The following is a 20,304-nucleotide window of genomic DNA, read 5'->3' as shown; positions in this document are numbered from 1 at the left end:
GGGTAGGGTATGCCAAATGAAAAAAAAAAAAAAGTCCAGCATTGTCTGTTTCCATTAATTTAGTCCTGTTTCCATCTTTGTCTTCTTCCTCCACCACCTCACTCTGGGCCCAGTAGAGAAGTCAGTTGATTTGCCCATCTGCACAATGATTTCAGCTGGGACCCGTCTTGTTTTGAATCTTTTCTGGGAAGGTTCTAAGGGTAGGGCAAAAATTCTGAGAGGGGAACATTGCTTTTGGTATGGAAATGGCTGGGATTCAGTGAATCTGATTCCTTTCAGTCCCACTGACCCCTGAAGCATATTAGCCAAACAAGGCAGTCCCTGTCATCTTGGTCAAAAATAAAGTATCTTAGATCCATATTGAGGGAACCAAATGTTTGATAGTCAAGTTTAAAGTAACTGGTAAGATTTTGAATGTAACCAGTGTTTAAAATTCTCCACTGAGAGTTTCCCTTTATGAACAGAACAAACTGTACTACAAAGGAGACAGCAATGACTAGTATGGAAATGTTTAATTGATACTTCTCTCTCTCTCTCTTTTTTTTTTTTTTTTTGTTGTTGTTCCTTAGATTTTTCTTCTCCTCAGACCTGGAGGGTGGAGAAGGTGGGGGAGGGGGGAAAGGCAGCATTGACACTTTTCTTTTTCTTTTTCTTTTTTTCAGATTCAGAAGAGTAAAACACACCTCACATACAATTAAAGAGGCTGCCATGTCTTGCATCATTTTAGCTGAGCTTCTTCATTCTCCTTCTCCTTCACAAAGACCCATATCTGGGGAAGGTGTACAACTTTCAGAAACAAGTCCCCCACACTTGGCCTTGCCTCATGCCATCTTCCAAGAGATGGCTCTCTGGGAGCTGGTGTGAGGTCTAAGAACTCTGGGGAAATCCTCCCCCAGGCAAATAAAACAACTCGAGATTTTTGCACAAACAGAAACAAAACATGAAGGGACTTCCTCAGAATTCTTTGCCAATGCCCTGGCTTTCAAGGCACCTGTCTGGCCTGGATGGACATCCTGGATATGCTGAGGGAGGTCTGAAAAAGTCACATGCACAGTAATCGCCATTTTATTACTGTCGATGCTGTTACTTTAAATTGTTATTTTTGTACTGGCTGCTGATGGTGGAGACAGCCGTGCTGGCCCTCCATCACAGCTAAGATGATGATTCCAGTCTCTGGTTGTTCCTTTCCTGAGTCAGGAACATTCTTTTTCTCCAACTTTCTTTCATACTTAAAAATTGTTCTTATGCTCGTCTTTCCATTTATATATGAGATTCTTTTTTTAAAAGAGATTATACTATAGGACTCTTTATTTGTAAGTACTTTATTTATCTTTGCATTCATTAATATAAACCTGAATGTTTCAGCTAATGACCCTACTGTTTAGGTTGGAAACACATTGCTTTCATTGGTTACCATCCATAACTAAGTGCTTACTGAAATTTTTACCACTGGCTGGCCCTCTTCTTTTGCATATTTATGGTTTCACTTGATCACTCTTCTTTCTATTCAGGGAAGTGCTAAGGGAATTAGTATCAGGGAAATATGTCAGATAATTCTTCTCATTTTAGTGAGTCTTTAAAATGTCACACAAGAGACAATTTAGCACAAATCAAAAGTAAGAATCATGGACATAGATAGCATGGAAAAAGGATAAAGATACACTTCCTGAATCCAGGTCGAAATGGAATCCAGTGGAGTATAAGTGAAGTGTAATGTTGTGGGTCTAAATGCTTTGATTTGGATAAAACTGATGCTTAAAAATGGTTATGGTTCACAAAGGAATCTTTGAGTCCTTCCCAAGGGGAAACTCCATGAGCATACTGGTGATAGAGTGGGATTAGTAATAGGAAGAGAAAGAGCTAGATGGTAGGCTTAGGCGTATTCCCCATTGCAGATTTAATTTCTACATTAAAAACACCAAAACATTTAAAAAATCTATTCCTAAGGCAAAATGTTGCTATTTCTTCAGACAGAAAGGAGACCCTGTATGTAGTCTACAGGGCCTCTTGCCTCTCTGAAATATTACCCAACAGAACGATCTGAATAGAATGACAGTTGTGTACTGACATTTAAACAGAGTTCTTTGGTCAGCTTTACATTTTGCATTGTAATAACACATATTTTTCTGTAGTTCCCTCTGCTTTCCTAACAGTGACCACAGTAAATAATGTGGTCACAAATCCAAAGCAGAGGCCTGACAGGTCAAGTAATTGAGTAAATCAAGCCATATAATATGTTCTTGCGATCAATGGCAGTTGGCAGTAGTGAGGCAGTAAGGACAGGAGGGACTGTGAGGAATTGGAGTCATTTGTATGTTGAGGTGTGTGCTGTCGAAAGGGGGTGATTATTAGTCAGCTACAGGATTAGTGTTGCGTAGGAATGGGGATCCTAGATACTTTGGATTTTATGTAAACTTTCTCCAAATTTTCAAATATCGGCAATGAGTTCAGAAATTTCCAAAGACTATGTGGGTCCAAAAAACCATGCCTGTGACCTGCATTCAGTCCATGGGACATCAGTTTGCAAACTATGCTCTTTGAGGTGATATCGTTTTGTATAGGACTGAAATACAACCAACCAGTGCATGTCCAATCTTTCATCTTGGAGCCTTTTACCTCATTTCTATTCTGTATTTTTGTATGTAGAGCTTTGCAGCCAGTCAAAATAGAAAGCTTACAATTTCCTTTTTATACTCTTAACAAGTAAGAATAAACAATATCTGAGAAAGAAACAGGAATATAGCCATTTTTTCTAGCACCTATAAAGATGGAAATGTTTTTCATTTGCCTTGAGTCATTAATTAGCTAAAAAAGAATGGGAAGAGAATTGCTTTCAGTAGAGAACTCTGCTTGGAATTTGCTGTGTGGAAAAACAAAGCTCCATGTAACTCATTTTTAAATCCAGAGAAAGTATTTTGAAGGGACATTGAGTAAAAATGCAAAATTATTCTCCTTTTAAAAATAAAAATATATGTATTATTGTGGTATAAATTGATACTGGAGTAGATAAAACATTGATAAAACAAGTCAGTATTTCCAAAGCTCTAGCTCATTCTCTGTGGTGTTTTTGTTCTCTTGAAACAACTTCCAAAAGAACAGTGATAAGGGACACACATTCTTCCATTGCATGGAGTACAGCATCTTAGTGTTAGGCTGTCACGTAGAAAGCAAGGGCTTACACACCTGAATTGACCAGTGTGTGGAGAAAGCAGTAGGGACATTTCCACCATGGACAAAACACAATTTCTACATATCCCTGGGCGGAACGCTTTCCAGTGCAGGTGGCCCTAACGTTTGGGTCCCTGTGTCACCAAATTGTCTACATCCAGGTTTTGATGATGTGGTATGTTTTGATGGCATAATGATCCATCCATAGGGAGATCTTTGTTCCATCTTTTATTCACTCCAACCTTTCTTAGGTTATGAGCCCTAATAACTTATGGCAGCAGGCAAGAGACTCATTTCTAACCCATTAAATTCAAATGGATTTTCTTCCATTATCCATTTCATTCTTGGAGCTTTTAAAAACTATTGAAAACATCTGACAGGATCCCATTAAGGACCTGATATACATAAACAGTAAAATAGTATCTAAACACCTAAAAGCCAAAGAACAATGGAGTGTACCTGTTTATTTCATTTGCTGAATTAAAGCCATTGTATTATATTTACCACTTGGAACCACACCTTTAGTAAATTTGAAAAGCGAAAAGTAAAGAGCAACATTATTACAGGACGTGAGACAGAATGTAGACAAAAAGATGGAGACCAATTTTATAATCCATAGTTTGGGAGTAAGAATACTGGTCTTTTAGTATCACTTCTGTTATGGATCACTTTTGTTTAGATGATAGATAGATAGATAAATAGATAGATAGAATATATATTTTCTTCTATTCTTAACCATTGGGCAGAGACTTATATGTTAGAAATGATTTCATAATGTCCCCCATGGAGTATGGGGGAAAACAAGAAAAAAAAAAAAGCACTAAATCTTTTTCTCATAATGAGATAGAGAAGATTCTGAGATTAAAGCCTATGTGTGCAGTATTATGTCCCAAATAAAGGGGATTTAAAGAATCCAGGCAACGTTGTTTTTTTCCAGTTGGAAACTTTGTTCTGATTCTGAGATTCCCACATATCCCATCAGGAGTTGCAGCAGCAGGGGGTTCCCCACAGGGCCCGGCACACAGTCAGCTTTCAAGAAGTGCATACACAACTGTCCCGCTGCATTCCACCCTCCACCTGTGAGTGCAAACAAAGCTCAGATTTACCTGAACATTTATTCAGCAGCTCCTATATACCAAGCATATCACTAAAGGCTTAATTTCTAAGTATATGCAAACATAACCTAGAGACACAAATAGCTTATCATAAGGGATAGGAAATTGCAAGTAGTTTGGGGGAAATTGTCAGAGCCAAATTTGTGAAAAAATAAAAAATGAAAACTTATCTATGGCTCTAGGATTTAAGAAAAATAAAACAGGATTTCTCTGAAATTGTTCTTTTAAAAGGGATGATGACGCCAATCTATATGAAATACCAGTGGATTTATATTTATAATCCAAGTTGAAATATTTAAAATCCAAAATAGACTCTCTGGGAGCAAACAGGAGATTCTATATGTGCAGGGTGGGGAATCTTTGCCCAGTTTTGCTCTGCCGATATTACGGTTGGTACAGCATTGAACCACATAAAGTTGGACATTAAGGAACATAATGGTGTGATAACGATGTTATATTGGATCTTATGTATGAATAAATGGAAAGTAATACTTGTGATTCATCAGTAGTGCTCCATCGTTAAAGGCCTCATTATCACTTAGAAAATGAACTTAATGAAAAAAATGTAATGAACAACACAATATTTCTACGAAACATCCCTCTGAGAACCAGGGACACATTACCTGCCAAGACCAGATTTCAGTTGTTTAAGATTTCCTCTTGTCAAGACACTGAGCATTGAGGTGACACTAGAATTAGAATGTTAACAGAGCCACCTAGGACATTTGACAGAGTTAAGTTAATTTGGCTTCAGAGAGGTTAGAAAAATGGGAAGTAGTCCTCTGGGTATTCTCATTAGACATTTGTAAAAGACTAGGTCCTTTCCCAGGAAAGGCTGCATAATCAAGAATTGTTTCATTGAAAGAACACCTTGTTTTTACACTAAACAAGAGTGGGTACACGGTGGAAGGTCTGGACTGGAAAATTCATGAACGTCAGTTTAAACATTCTTAGTTCCTGGTTATTTTAACTAATCCCCACCACCATCTCACCCATTTTCCATTGAAATATTTCAGATGTATTTGAGATGAATTTACCTTTATTCTGGGTTCTGTTCCCAAGTGGAAGTGACTCAACGCTGGCAAAGGCTGGCTTCATTAAATGAACTTGGTGCCAGCCCACATTGCTTTCCACTGAGCCAGAAGAAGCAGGGGGTGGTGTGTGGGCCCTTTCAGCTCACTCAAGGCACACTTACTCACCCTCCCTTGGGAGGTAAATGCTGTCTGGAGCAGGCCATTCAGTACCATCACGGAGGCCCTCAGCGTTGGTCAGCTTCAGCCATGATCCCTGAACTTCACCCATGTATCTTCATAGGAGCTGGCTTCTGAACCTGCAGAAACATTTCTCTGTCAGGTTATGGTGCAGGATAATTCATTTAAAATAAAACCCATTAAAACCCAGTAGCTATGGATTGGCTTTTAAAAAGATTGCCCTGGAGGCACATTGTTGTATAGTCTTCGCTTCTCTGTCATGATCTATCTTGGGGTAGGTATCTGTATACTAATGTCCTTGTCTTTGAATGGCTATATGTGCGATAGTACAGAGATATAGTCACACACTGATATACTTAGATATATAGTAAAAATATACAGCCCTAAGTATTGTCTAGTAACTGATTCTAGAGATAGAACTGTAGAATATACATTTTTCTTTTTTCTTGCTTTGATGATATTTTTATACAATTTTATATGCTGTACAAAATTTTTAAAAATATTTGCTATTTTCATTTGTAGAGCTCAGTTAGGTTTTTATCAGCTCCGGTGCCCACTGTACAGCCAGATTGCTCCCCCTACCTAATTTAAGTGTCTTCTCCCTTTTTCATACCTTTCTGTTACCTTTCCCTTCTTTCTTCCCTCATTTTTCTACCTTTCATAAATTCCTTATTTTGCCTCTGTCCAGGCAAGCCATTCTGCTTGTAGTATCTTTAAGCACAAGGAAACACAAAATAATGGTGTGTCTGTTGGGGGGGGGGGGGGGAAGGAATAAACCCATCTTGTTCCAATGTAATTAACATGAGGAAATGTTGGGAGCCAAGGGTGGGGTAGGTAGGTGGGGAGTAGGGAATAGACTGGGGAAAGGAAGCAGGAAAAAGGAAATTCTCATGGGAAACCAGTTACCCAAAGCAAGGTGAACCACTTTGAAGCTGATGTAATGCTGTTATCTTCCCTCAGTGTAGAGCACACTTTGCTCTCACAGGGTTTTTCTCCTTAGGATGCCATGCCCTCACTGTGAGTAGATCCTCTCCTGATATGGGCACTGGCCATATGTGAATGCATAACTCAGCTCATCTCCTTAGCCTTAGATTTTGCTGCTGTTCAGCTGGATTTGTGGGAGATGTCTAGATTAATACCAAGAATGTCTAAAAAGACTCAAAAGAGGGAGGCACGCAGAACCAAAACCCCAAACCTCCATCCAAATCATGTCAAATAAGTAGTTCTTTGGAGGGTTGAGGAAGAGATTTCTGGATATGTCCTGAGAATGCTCTTTCAAAAGGGAAGATGGTAACATGGACCTGTCTTTATTTTATGGCAGTGATAGAATGTACTTCCATAATGTAAAATATGTTTCTAGCAGATAAAATGCTGGTTGTGATTTGCATTTGTATATCATAGGGCAAGAGAATGGTCATCCATTCTGAAGAAGAGTGTTTTATTCCCTATGATGCTGGTTTGTACTAAAACAAACTATTCAAATGCCATAGCATCACATCTCCAAATGCAAAAATAATTCGTAAAGATTCATGTAAAACAGAAATAGTAAACTGCTCTCAATAAATTAAAGATGTGTTTATTGTAAATCTTTATTTCATGGATGAGGCCAACAGTCTGTCAATGTATAATTTCCCCCATCATCTAGTAATGAATAAGTACTTGTATGTTCTTCCGATTACCAAATAAAAACAATGAGTTCATCTCTCAGTTGGAATTTGAAAACTGAAATGCTGTTTTTTCTTTCTTTTAATGTTTTCTTGCTGTTGTCTGTGTTCTGTCCCAGATATGGGGTTGTCCAAACTCACTCAACCATCTGTCTCTTTTGTATCCTTCCAAACACCACATAACACCTAGGTACCAAGTGCCTTTGCCTGCCCATTGGAAGATATACACAGTGCATCACATCTCATAATCTTTTTTGAGAGGTGAGGTGGATGGTTATCAGAAGCTCCTCAGGGCATAAGAAATGTCAGCATTCATGGAATTAAGCTGGCTTCCATATGTTCAGTTTTCTTCTGGATATGATGGCATGGTTTTCCAATCCTGTGATGCCAGATTTCAAATTCCTGACTTTTTTTTCCTTTTCTTTTCTCTTGAAAGGCCTACCTGGCAATATTTTCTTTTTCTGCAGCAGTGAACAGCAGGAGCCTGACTAGGGAATAGTCATTACCCCTGTTTGTGGGCATACTAGTGGTTTACATACAGGATGTCACTGAGCCTACCTCCTTCAAACCAGCCACTAAGAGGGACTTTCCTGGTGGCGAGGATATTACACAGACACCACCCTCTTATCTGGGCCACCTCTGTGTATTGTTCCTGCATAGTAACTCCACTGGATTATTACTTTAACAAAGGAGGCTATGATGTTTATCCAAAGTGGCTGTGTTTGCTGTGCATTGAAACGTATTTTAAAATTTTTTTTTTCTGAAAGCAAACGCAGACTTTACTCATTTTAAAAAATATAGAAAAGTATAATGAAATGAAATTCACTTGTAATGCCCTATCCAAAAATTATTCACTGTCACTTCCTTCCTCAATGCCTTCTGGTTTTTGCTATTGTGTTTTACCCAATCGAGGCCATGGAGTGCAGTATGTTTACTTTTGTATTATGGCTTGTTCACATAACATTGGATTATCAGCATTGTCCCATTTAAAAAACGCTCTTTGTTAATGTGATTTCAATGGCAACAGAATATTTCATTTCATGGCTTAGTCCAGTTTACCTAACCGACTCTCTGCTGTGGGACAATTAAGTTACCTGTTTTTATTTATTTTTTTGGCAATTGTAAACAACGTGGCAATGGAGTTCTTTGTTCCTAGGCTTTATAGCATTTTTGAATATCTCCATTGGATGAATTCCTCGATGTATAGTTACTGGGTCAAGGGTTATGAACGTTTGTTTGACTCGTCATTTGCAGGCCCAATTCCAAGGCACATTCAAATATTAAAACAGCCGTATTTAAATAGCATACAGTGTTGCGTATCTGAGTAGCTCTTGTGTTTTGGGGCATTGATCTTTGTGATAAACAGAGATCAAGTTACAAAGAAGGCATTGTACCAATGGTGGTTGTAGGGGGGAGGAAAAGGGTTATTTAACTGTGACTGTGCAGCCCTAATTTATACGCTGTTGGAAGACAACTCTTTGGGAGGTATGGGTGGGTTGGAAGCAATGCAGCCTCCTTCAGTGATGCCACAGCCCTGAGCAGAACGTGGGCTTCTCTTGATGCTTTTGTCAAGGATGGGAAGAGGCAAAAATGGTGATCTATTCTGAGGCATCAGGCAACGGCTTGCTGCCCTCTGCCACACCCCGGATGAAACACAGAGAAGGTGTTGGTGGATGTGCTTAGCAATAGAGATCAAAGGTTGTGCGTATCACAAAGGCAGATATTGTAAAATGCTAAAAGAAAGGGATTGAAAATGCCCTGTAGGTTGATAGACACTTTTCCTACTTCCGTTTTCAGCACCCACCTCTGCCTGTGGGATCCATCTGCTTGTGTTGTAACAACATTGTTGTTGTTGCACCATTACTAATGATGACACTTGATCTCAAGGGCTCTTAAAACACCCCTTCCCAGCGGGCTTGGCGGTGCTCACTCTATTTTGCAGAAGGGGAATTGTTTGTTCAACATCAAGTTGCCTATCACTGGGGTTTACTGCTAACCTCTTGTCCTGAGTCTTAGGTGTGTGTATCTGCCCCAAGGTTGGGTGTCACTTCCATCAGTGTCTTCTTCTCCAGACTCTTGATGAATTGGATTCGTTGCCCATTAGCTGAACCAACGAAGGACATTAATTTGAAATATCTGAAAGCTATTCGTTTGTCAAAAGATCCTTCCAGTCACACAAGCTGCAGTGATGACATTTCTGCCCCGAGCTGACTGATTGGGTTGTTTACTCTTTGAACATTCACATGCCGTGGGTCAAGGACAGTGTAATCTGTGACCTTAAAATGCTTATCTTCCAAAGATGACATATTAGCTACTTTACACACACTCAAGCACACACCCCTTTCTTTCGAGCATAAACTAATAATAAACCCTATATCACACTGCGCAGTTTGCTAAGTACTTCCATATGTGCACCGTTACTTGATCCCCACAATTATATCTTGAAATCGATGGTTTTAAGTTTTTAGAGATGAGGAACATAAAGCTTGGCGATGTCAGCCCTGATGTGGTTGATTATTCATGTTTTCATTTTACCTACTTCATTTATAAAATATTTTGGAATTCTAAAATCATTAATCAATTTGTTTTTAAGACATTAAGAAAGCAAACTAAAACCAGAGGCAAAAAGTAGCTAGTGTAGTTGGAACAAACCAGGACAAATGTTAGTAAGCAGTCATGCAGGCTGAAGAGGCCTCCCCAGTTCCCAGCGTTATTTCATAAATTGGATCTGAGTTTCCTGGAAACCTAAATAAAAATGAAAAGAAGCCATTTACAAGATTCCCATCATCCTTGAGGATAAAGCACACCAGTTGTTCAGAAGAATGAACGCTTCGTCTGATGGCCGAAAGAAATATCTTCTATACGTATTCACTGAGTGTGTGCTTCTCATTCCCTGCTGTAGAGCGGGCTCAGCTGGGAACTTGAAAATTGCCCAGGCTTGGGCTCCACCCCAGGCCGATTGAACAGTATTTCTGGGGGAAGTGCCTGGGTTTTAGCATATTCTCTTTACAACTCCCCAGGTGATCCTAATGTGTAGCCAGGATGGAAAAGCTCTGACAGAGTGAATTCTGAATCACTCACAGAGCGTCATTCCCAAGTAGATTTCTACGATAAATCCTAGAGTTATATGTGTCCCAAGGTGTTCTGCTGGCATGGAGCAGTAGGGCACAATTTGGAAGCTGATCCGGACCTAGATCTTCCAGCTCAGTTTCTGGTGTTTTCTCTGGCAACTGGAGCAAAGGAGGGGTGGGGTTTTAGAAAATGAAACTTACATGAGTTGAGTATTATTCCCACAAATGGCACTGTGAGTAAAGTGATAGGTAAGTTTGGTGGCTCTGGGATGGAAAATGATTTCAGGAATACAACCCCAGTTTACGGGGAGCCAGTGGGGGGTTGACTCAGAACTTAACCACCCACAATAGTCCATGATGCCATCTAAAGGGTGGGAGAAATCACAAACAGGTTTATTTTATGTGTCTCCACATGCTACCTGTTTGTGACTTATGATTAGGAGAGATGTGGATGATTGCTCCCTTTTCCTGGTACATTGGGCATTTCATCCAGCAAACAGAAAAAATAACTCCATGTCTAGAGGGCTTGTGGTTCCACTTTTCCACTGACCCAAGGCTCCCAGAGGTCCCCATGTCACTCAGTGTCTGCAAAGACCATACCAAGGGGATGAAAACCTGTCCCAAGGAAAAGCCACCAAACTGCAGGGTTTCAAAAAAATCACAGTGAGTCATTTTTCTTTTAATTGCACCAAGCATTTGTATGAAATCACCTAGTACTAGCGAATGTTTCTACAGGTAATAACACTGAAGGCTTGTCATTCAGTGCCTTGCAGGTTTTCAAGGGCTCGCATAGGCAACATTATGTTTGATCTCTCAAGTTCACAAGAGTAGCCATGGAAAGCAGAGTGCCGTATTTTCCAGTAGTAAGACAACAACAAGGAAATTTCTATTGCAGAAAGTTTTCCAAGCCTGCGTGATGATCAGAATCACCTGGGGCAGTTGTGAAACTTCCAAGCCCTTCTGGAAATGCTGGCTCACCAGTGCTTGGTTGGGCCTGAAAATCTCGTTTTGTTTTTCCTTTTTGTTAAAATAATTGTTTAGGTTTTTCTTATCCTGAGGCAAATTTAGTATGACTGCACTTGAAGGGAGCCTGGATATTGAGTTAGTCAAAAAACAGCAAGAGTCACAGGGAAAAGTGTCTCTAGGTTTGAACTCTGAAGGATCTTGGCTTAAATATTGCCCCACTCAGTAGCTTTGTGCAAAAGCTTTTGTCTCCAAATTCCATAATTCCATAAAACAGGAATTATTTTATCATCAGAGAGTTACTATCAGAAAAGATAACTAATGTACATTTAATTATTTATAGCTAATATGGTACCTAGAACGTAGTAACCACTTGATGTGCAACAGCGACTATTATTAATGACCAAGCGGTCAAATTGTGAATTACCACTCTGAATAAAAAACCCCGAACCCAGTCTCCATCCTAAAGCAATGGTTCTCACCTGAGGGCAATTTTGCTCCTAGGGAACATTTGTCATTGTCAGGAGGCCATTTTTGAAGATCTCAATAGGGAGGTGCTACTGACACCTAGTGGTAGAGGCCAGGGATGCTGCTAAACCTCCTTCTAGGCACAGGACAGCCCACTCCTACAGCCTTGTGCCGCTGTTGTAAGCCCTACGGTAGAGGGGACAGTGAGACAAGTAAGGTGTTTTGTGAGTGGAGGGATAAATGCTTTGAGTCATTGGCGCCCCGGTGTAGATGCAGATCAGTGGGACACAGAGGCATTTCTGGTGGACCAGAAGTAGCTCTGGACAAGAAGGTTAGAGGCATGGATTTGCATCCTGGTAGCACCCCTGATCAGAGCTGACTTGCCACGCACAGGCCCACCATTCTTTGCGTAGGATGCATTGTGAAGGGCACCCCCTGGAGTTGTGCAATGAGGCAGCCCTGGTCCTGACCCAGAGTTTCACTTTGGGCTTTTCACCTCGGGGTGTCTGTGACACCTCATGCTACCAGTGGTCATTAGACCCACCTGGGCAACTTGTTGATTTGCAGACATCTAGCTCCATTCCTTGGGTATTTCACTTTAGTAGGCTCAGGAAAGGGCCCTGGATGCCACATTTATAGAAATCACCTCAGGGAATTCTGAATCACCCTCAGAGCTAGGATTGGGCCCTCTGCATTCCCTGCCAACTCTGATATTCAGGGCACATATGAGACCTGAACCACAGGGACGTAAAGTTCTGCCCGATGTAGCTTCTCTCACCTCCTGCAAATTAACCGTTTCTGTGGCCCTGAGGTATTTGGATTCGTTTGTGTTTTCTGTTTTTCCTGTTGCTTCTTCTCCTCCTGTTAACACTACTGCCCCTACCATTGCCAGTAATAACAATAACAATAACACAGAATATCAGGGTGGTACCCTAGCCTGTAAGACTAAAATGAAACTTCTCAGACACTATCCCAAGTGTATTTCTCCACATCTCACCTGCGATTCGGGGGTGGAGGGAGTTTCCCCGCTCACTTCCAGCCCCAAGTTCCTGCTTCCTCTGATGAGAAGTCAACTGTGTTGACTGTCAGACAGTGATTTCTCAATGAACACAACCTCCGTACACATCAGGCCTCTGCGTGTAACGTAGATGTTACAGAAAGTTGGAGTAGGTTCAGGGGACTTGTAACAGAAATGACAGTGGATCATGTATATCTTCTGTTTAAGGATTCTCTCCGCACATCTGCCAGCTCAGACTCCAGGCGTCTGCCGTGTTGCTGGATTCTGATGTCCAGGCCTCTTTTGCCCCACTCTGGATGACAAAATAAAGAAAGAGATGAATGAGTGGATAAATAACATTTGTATACACAATATATGTGAATGTGTATACCCATGCATGTCTGTGTGCATATGCGTAAATATAATAAAAAATATATATACTTGTGTGTGTATACACTCACACACACACATACTTATTTGTATGTTTATGTGAATGTTCTTTTGCACAACCACTCAGCCCTCCCTTTGTTTTCTCTCTCCTTCCTGATCCTCACTCTGGGGTCTGCCTTGTCATTCCCTCGTGGCCCACGAAACTGTTCATATGAACGAAGATAGATAATCCCTTTCCTAGTGGGATGTTTTGGTTGTTGTTGTTGTTATTTATTTATTTTGAGAGAGAGAGCATAGGAGCAGAGGAGGGACAGAGAGAGAGGGAGAGAGATTCCCAAGCAAGCTCTGCACTATCAACTCGGGGCCGATGCAGGGCCCAAACCCACAGTCCATGAGATCATGACCTGAGTTGAAATCAAGAGTCTCATGCTTAACTGAGCCACCCAGGTGCCCCATCCTGGTGGGAGTTTTGATGCCAGCTGCAGGGAGCCCATGGACCCCACTAACTGAGCATTAGTATGGTCTCCTGCATATGCGCACACACTGTGGTCCCTTTCATACTCGCCAGAACACTTTGATGTCATTGTTATTTCCCTTATTTTTCAGAAGACCTGAGCTTCAGAAAAATCAAGTTAATTGTTTGAGGTTCAATAGCCTGTCAAGTCTCTGGGGACAAACCCCTGATTCCTTGGTTCTAAATCTAGGACTTTCCCTTCCACAGCAGCAGTCTTCCACCCTGCACATAAAATCATCTGGGGGACTTAAACGTACTGATGCCAGAGTTCCACCCTAGTACAGTGAGAACAGAATCTCTGGGGGGTGGCGCTCAGGCAACTGTGTATTTAGAAAACTTCCTTGGTGGTTCTAAAGTGTGGTCCTGCTCTGTGATGTGTTGGGGACAGGAAACACGCACAGAGGTAAAGGCTAGGCTCCTGGTTCTTTTGGACCATGGAATACGTGCTGCTCCCACAACCTCACCCAACCTTCTCCCAAACGTTGTTTTAAGACCCAAATGTCTGGATTATTTGATAATGTTTCAGATGAGCATTTATCTGTCCTACAAGTCTGTCCACAATCCTGCTTTTCCTTACCCCTTTTTTCCTCTTTCTAGGCACCAAGAAGCGCTCCCACGGCTCGCCAGCCCCAAGCACTAGCTCTGTGAGTCGCCTTACCTTGCCAGGTGGGTAGATGGCACAGCACCATGACCTTAGCAATCACAGAGGACAGAAAGGGCTGGTTTCTCAGGAGTTGATTCTGACGGTTGATAAAGTGGGAATCTGGTCCCTTATCTATCTAGTCCACCCACATTATCAGAGAGCTTTGCCTCTGTCATTAACGTTTGTAACGTTCCTTTTGGAATGCACATTATGTGCACATATTTGGTTCACAATCTTTCCTGCTCACTGATGGAAAGAGTAGAATCGTGTTCTTCCTTGATGTCCATTGGGGCAGGCTATGGAAGAACTTCTTTGAGAGCCAAATGGTACAGGGAAGGGAGTGTGAGTCTTTGTGAGAGGCTTGGGTTCAAATCCCAGCCTTGCCTTGTTCAAATTGTGCAAGCTCACTACACTTATTCAGCTTCTTGGAACTCTGTTTCTCATCTGTCTGCATGATGGTAAGGATTAGAAATAATGCTTGAGAATTTAGCATAGAACTGACTCATAGCTAATCTCCACTATTGAGAGATATGAAAGTCCTGTACGGTCTGTATTGGATACCATCTAACGTTTGCCAGAAAATTTTAAGCATTCACGATGATCCTGTGTAATTGCTATGTAATATGAGGAACACCTATTGGTCATTCTGTCTCCATGCATAGGCTTACATTCTCTACCACAATTTAAGTTTTATAAGTAAAATCTGGCAAAACTTGTTTGGGAGGAAGGAGAGGTCATAAAAAGTAAATATGGACATTGGCAAATTTGGAAAATAATAAAACGTTTAAGAAGGAAAAATGTTAATAATGCTAGCACTTAGAGTTGACCAAGATTGCCGTTCCTTCCAGTCTATATTAGATGCTTTTCTCCCCCTAGATTTGAATTATATTCTACAGAGAAATTTGTTTCTTCCCTTTTAAAATTTACTGTTATATTATATTTCCCCCATTATTAAATATCAAATAATATTTCAGTGACTGACTTACATTTCATATTATGCCACAATTTATGTGTCTACTCATGGATAACTTTCACTTTTATGTTATTTTTGTTATTATAAATAATCTCACAGTCTTGTATCCAAATCTTCTGAGTCCGTAAGTGTGGATTTAGAATAGATTCTTTAGGTAGGATTACTAGCTCAAAGAATATGTACATATTTAGGTTCTTGACATATTATTGTCAAAATGATTTCCATAAAGGTAATATTATTTTATACTTTTAGTGGTGAGTTTGCCTTTACCATGCCCTTGCCAATGCTAACATTAATGCTTTACCAATTGGATTAGAAAAAATTATTTTCACATTTACTTTGTATTTGTTTTATTTTTTTTTTAAATCTGTTTTCCAATGTTAATTTATCTTTTATATTTCTTCTTTTGGGAATTGCCAAATTTCATCCACTCTGAGCAGGACATTGCCTTCCATTTTAGTCCCTCTACAATAGGAATGTTTTGCAATCAATGCTGTGTTATAATTTAGTGAGCAGCATTTTGTCTTGATTGTACATGAAATAATAGTTCACTTTACAACCAGTGGCACCTTAGAGTAGATGAAATATAATCCATACATACGTGCTTTTTCAACCTCAACTTCTGTAGCTTCCCTACCCCAGTCCAAAAACAGGACTCAGCGTCCACTGAATAGCCCTGAAACCTTCCTGCCACCATCAGTCTGCCTAGAACACTCTTTACCCTTTTCTCCTCCTGGATGATTTCTCTTGGTGGTCCTTCCAAATCATCTAGGTAGAATTAATACTGACTTACAATGATTTGCTTGTAAACGCCTTCACTCATTGATAGCGGCCTTTCCAAGAGTGGGGACTGTCTTTTTTTCTATCCCAGTGCCTTTCAAGGTGACAAGCACACACTGGGTGCTCATTAATGTCTGTAAGACTGGGTGTGTGAATGAGAACTGTCCAGTTTCATTTATGACTGCAGAGAAAGAAACTGCCTTCAGAAAAAGACTCATTTTCAAATTTGGATTTGCACTAACTCTACTAACTTTCTTTCTCTGTTGTCTCGGAAAGCCTCTTTCATCTCGTTCCTGCTTGTAGTTTTGGTGGTGTTAAGACTATAGGCATTAGGGGGGAAACGACTCCAAATCAAGCAACTCCAGTGTGCTGTGATAGTGTTTGCTTTTCTCTGTAAGGTTATATCATTCCTGGGTCACATGGCACCTCTGACCTCATCCTGGACATCCACAATAATATGCAGAGCTGACCTGGTTCCCCCCTGCTGTGCTGGGGGCCCATTGCTGGCCTGCTAGTTTTCCAAGGCTTATGAGTCACCTTGTCTTTGCAGACACCTTGTCTTTGGCCTCAGTTTGGCAGTTTGAACTGTCCTAAATTGTGCGTTGGGGGCTCTGAGTTCTGGCAATTCCAAGTGGTCAGAACTGGAGTTCTCAAAACATTTGACATAATTAACCATGCAACGTCCAGCAGGCACCCTCCACCTCACTCATTACGATGGCCAGCCCACGACTGTCCTACCTCAGGAATACCACGTTGCCTCCCTTGACTCAAATGCCTCTACCATAAACTCTTGGTGTCAAGCAATTTAAGATATCATGTTTAAGGGTGCTTGGGTGGCTGAGTTGGTTGAGCATCTGACTCTTGCTTTTGGCTCAGGTCATGATCCCAGGGTCCTGGGATTGAGCCCCGTGTGTTAGGCTGTGAACTGAGCGTGGAGCCTGCTTAAGATTCTCTCTCTCTCTCTCTCTCTCTCTCTCTCTCTCTCTCTCTCTCACCCTCTGCCCCTCCCCCATTTTTCTCTAATAAAGTAAAGTAAAATAAAATACCATGTTTAAGGATACTCAAAAAGCCAAACAGAGGGATAATAATCCTTGAAAACAATAAAATAAAATTGTGCAGAAAAAAAAATAAGAACAGAGATATGCAAAAGAAGCAATTCAGAATCTGAAATTTTAAAAAGCCAACAAATTTATAGCCACTGGAATTTAAAAAGAGAAAGAAAAACTCAATGTGCAACACAGATGAAAAGAGAATTAATGTTGGAAGTCAGTCCTTAGGACCGGATACCAAACACAGTTTAGAGAGGGAACCATATCAAAAGTGAAAGAACATGAACTGTAAGACTTTTAGAAGGAGATATAGGGATAAACCCTTATGACCTTGGATTAGGCAGTGGTTTCTTACATATGACACCTAAAACCCAAAGAAAAAAATAGATAATATAGCTTCATTCCAACCAAGGACTTTTGTGCTTCAAGGGACACTATTAAGAAAGTGGAAAGGAAAATCCATAGAATGGAAGAACATATTTGAAAATCATATATCTGATAAGGGTCCAGTATCCAGAATATATGAAGAATTTTTACAACTCAACAATAAGAAGATAAATAACCCAATTAATCAGAGGACAGAGGATTTAAAGAAGCATTTTTTCAAAAAAGATATACAGATGAACATGAAAAGACGCTCACCAGCATGAGTCATTAGCGAAATGCAGATCAAAACCACAGTGAGATCCGACTCTACATGGACAAAAATTGCTACAATAATACCAAGCGTTGATGACGATGTGAAGAAATTACCAGCCTTCTACATCGCTGGTGGGAATGTAAAATGGTGCAGCCACTTTGGAAAATGGCTTGGTAGTTTCTCAAAAAGTTCAATATACAGTGACCGTATGACACAGCAATTCCACGCCTAGGTGTATTCCCAAGAGAACTGAAAAGCTATGTCTACACAAAAACTTGTTCACAAATATTCATAGCATTATTATTTATAATAGCTAAAAGTGGAGAGAAACTAACTGTTCATCAAGTGATGAGTACATAAAACAAATGTTGGGCCGCCTGGGTGGCTCAGTTGATTAAGTGTCCAACTTTGGCTCGGGTCATGATCTCACAGTTCGTGGGTTCGAGCCCCGTGTCAGGCTCTGTGCTGACATCTCAGAGCCTGGAGCCTGCTTCGGATCCTGTGTCTCCCTCTCTCTCTGCCCCTCCCCTGCTTGCCCTCAAGAATAAATAAACATTAAAAAAATTTAAAAAACAAATGTGCTGTATCCATATAATAGATTATTATTGGGCCATACTAAAGTATTGAAGTATTGATACATTCTACAACATGGATGAACCTTAGAAACATTTTGCTAAGTGAAAGAAAGAAGTGAAATTGCTAGTAGATGCCAGAAGACAGAAGGCTACACATTATATGATTCTGTTTGTGTGAAGTATCCAGAATAGGCTTATCTGTAGAAAGAGAAAGGAGATTAGGGGTTGCTAGAAACTTGGGGAGAGAGAAAAATGGGGAGTGAATTCTCATGAATATGGGATTTCTTTTAGTAGTGATGGAAATGTTTTGGAATTAGATGCTGATGATGACTGCACAGCCTTGTGAATATGCTAACTGAACTATACACTTTGAATGATGAATTTTATGGTATATGAATTATATCTCAATAAAAAACGAAAGAGCATGGAAGATAGTCAAATGGTTTGAGAGATTCAATGTAGGTGGAAAATGCACCTCAGTTGCCATACCTAAATAAAACCAAATGCATATCTAAAAATATTGTGTGAGATTGCCCAAAATTGCCTCAAGAATAGAAAATCTTAAATGCCATGAAAAGCTGGTTATATTCAAGGAGGCTGCAAGCATTTTGCCTATAATAAAATGACAACCAACTAGCAGCAAAATTTGCATTCATAATAGTAGAGGACAATGAAAATGTATCTACCATGTGTTGTGGGAAAATAAACCAATATACTATAGCTGAAATAGCTCAACTATTAGTTATGAGTGAAGGCAAAGTAAAAAAATTTTCAGATATACAGTGACATGATTTATCAGTCACAGTCTTTATTAAAAGAATGATTAAGGGATATACTTCAATAAGAAGAAAAACAAACCCAAAGCAGGTGTGAGATACAAGAATAAATGGTGTATGCACAGGTAAATAAAACATATTGGTAAATTTGAGTAACTAGTGACCCTAAAAATGTCCAATTTTTGTATTAAAATGAGAAACAGAATCTATGGATGAAAGGAGGTTTGTTCAGTAGAAAGCTAAGGACTGCTAATACCTATTTTGTCTTTGGGCAGAACTTTGTAATTTTGTAACTTTTCAACACAAAGTATCATTAGTAAAATAGTGGAGATATAGCCTGTAACATCTAAATTGGGAACTGAACAATAACAAAAAAGGGGAATATAAAAATGTATCAACTTAATAGGAGGCAGAAGAAAAGGAAGCAAGGAATAAAGAATGATTGCAAAATTAGATAGTAGAATCAAATTCAAAACAAAACCAAAATTAGGTAGTAGAATCAAGTCCAAAAATATCAGTAATAACAATAATTGCAAATGGTGTAAGAGATTATCTGATTAGATAAGGAAAACAAAATCCAGCTCTATCCTGCTTTTAAGTGCACACCTTTAAAAAGACCCACAGAAAGTTTGATAACATATGACAAAAGAAAGTTATCCATTTTAATATTCATATAGTAGTCCATTATATAAATGAGCCACAAGATATTTAATTATTCTCCTATTGATGTTTTTTTTTTCCATTTTTTGCTGTTACGAACAATGCTTAACATAATATTGAACAAGAAAAGCAAGTTGCAACAAGACATATGCCATCTAATACAATTTATATTATCTTTTAAAACAAGCTAAAATATTAGATATTTAATAGATGCACACAAATTCAATAATTGAGTGAACATATGCAGAGGGCTAATGAATACCCAATTCTATATGATGCTTTTTGCATGTGGTGGGGGGTTGGGGGAGAGAAGTATCATGGAACAATGTACTAGGTACTTCAACCCTATTTGTGATATTTAATCTCTTTAAATAAATTTTTGAACCGAGGCGCCTGGGTGGCTCAGTCTGTTAAGTGTCTGACTCTTGATTTCGGCACAGGTCATGATCTCATCGTTCGGTAGATCAAGCCCCACATTGGGCTCTGTGTTGGCAGAACAGAGCCTGCTTGGGGTTCTATCTCTCCCCCTCTTTCTGCCCATCACCCTCACTCTCTCTATCTCTCTCTCAAAATAAATAAACTTTAAAAAGTAAATACATTTTTGAACTGATATGCAAAATGTTAAGTTGATTAAATTGTATTGAGAA

At 39.8% G+C, this 20,304-nt stretch overlaps 1 protein-coding gene across 5 annotated transcripts in view; it reads left to right on the top strand.

Annotated features, from left to right (window-relative positions):
- PDE1C (phosphodiesterase 1C) overlaps positions 1 to 20,304 on the top strand; it is a 514,714-nt gene that overhangs the window by 482,140 nt on the left and 12,270 nt on the right. For 4 of the 5 annotated variants that reach the window (XM_047849292.1, XM_047849290.1, XM_047849293.1 and 1 more), the window contains one exon: positions 14,159 to 14,227. In XM_047849292.1, the coding sequence (XP_047705248.1) occupies positions 14,159 to 14,227 (69 nt within the window). Of the gene's footprint in view, positions 1 to 662; positions 6,219 to 14,158; positions 14,228 to 20,304 lie in introns of those variants that run through there. The other variant, XM_047849291.1, reaches the window with a different exon arrangement.

Source organism: Prionailurus viverrinus, chromosome A2 (genome assembly GCF_022837055.1).
Source record: "Prionailurus viverrinus isolate Anna chromosome A2, UM_Priviv_1.0, whole genome shotgun sequence".
Lineage (NCBI taxonomy): Eukaryota > Metazoa > Chordata > Mammalia > Carnivora > Felidae > Prionailurus > Prionailurus viverrinus.
Note: the sequence above shows the minus strand (reverse complement) of the source record. Positions and strands in the feature narration are given on the sequence as shown.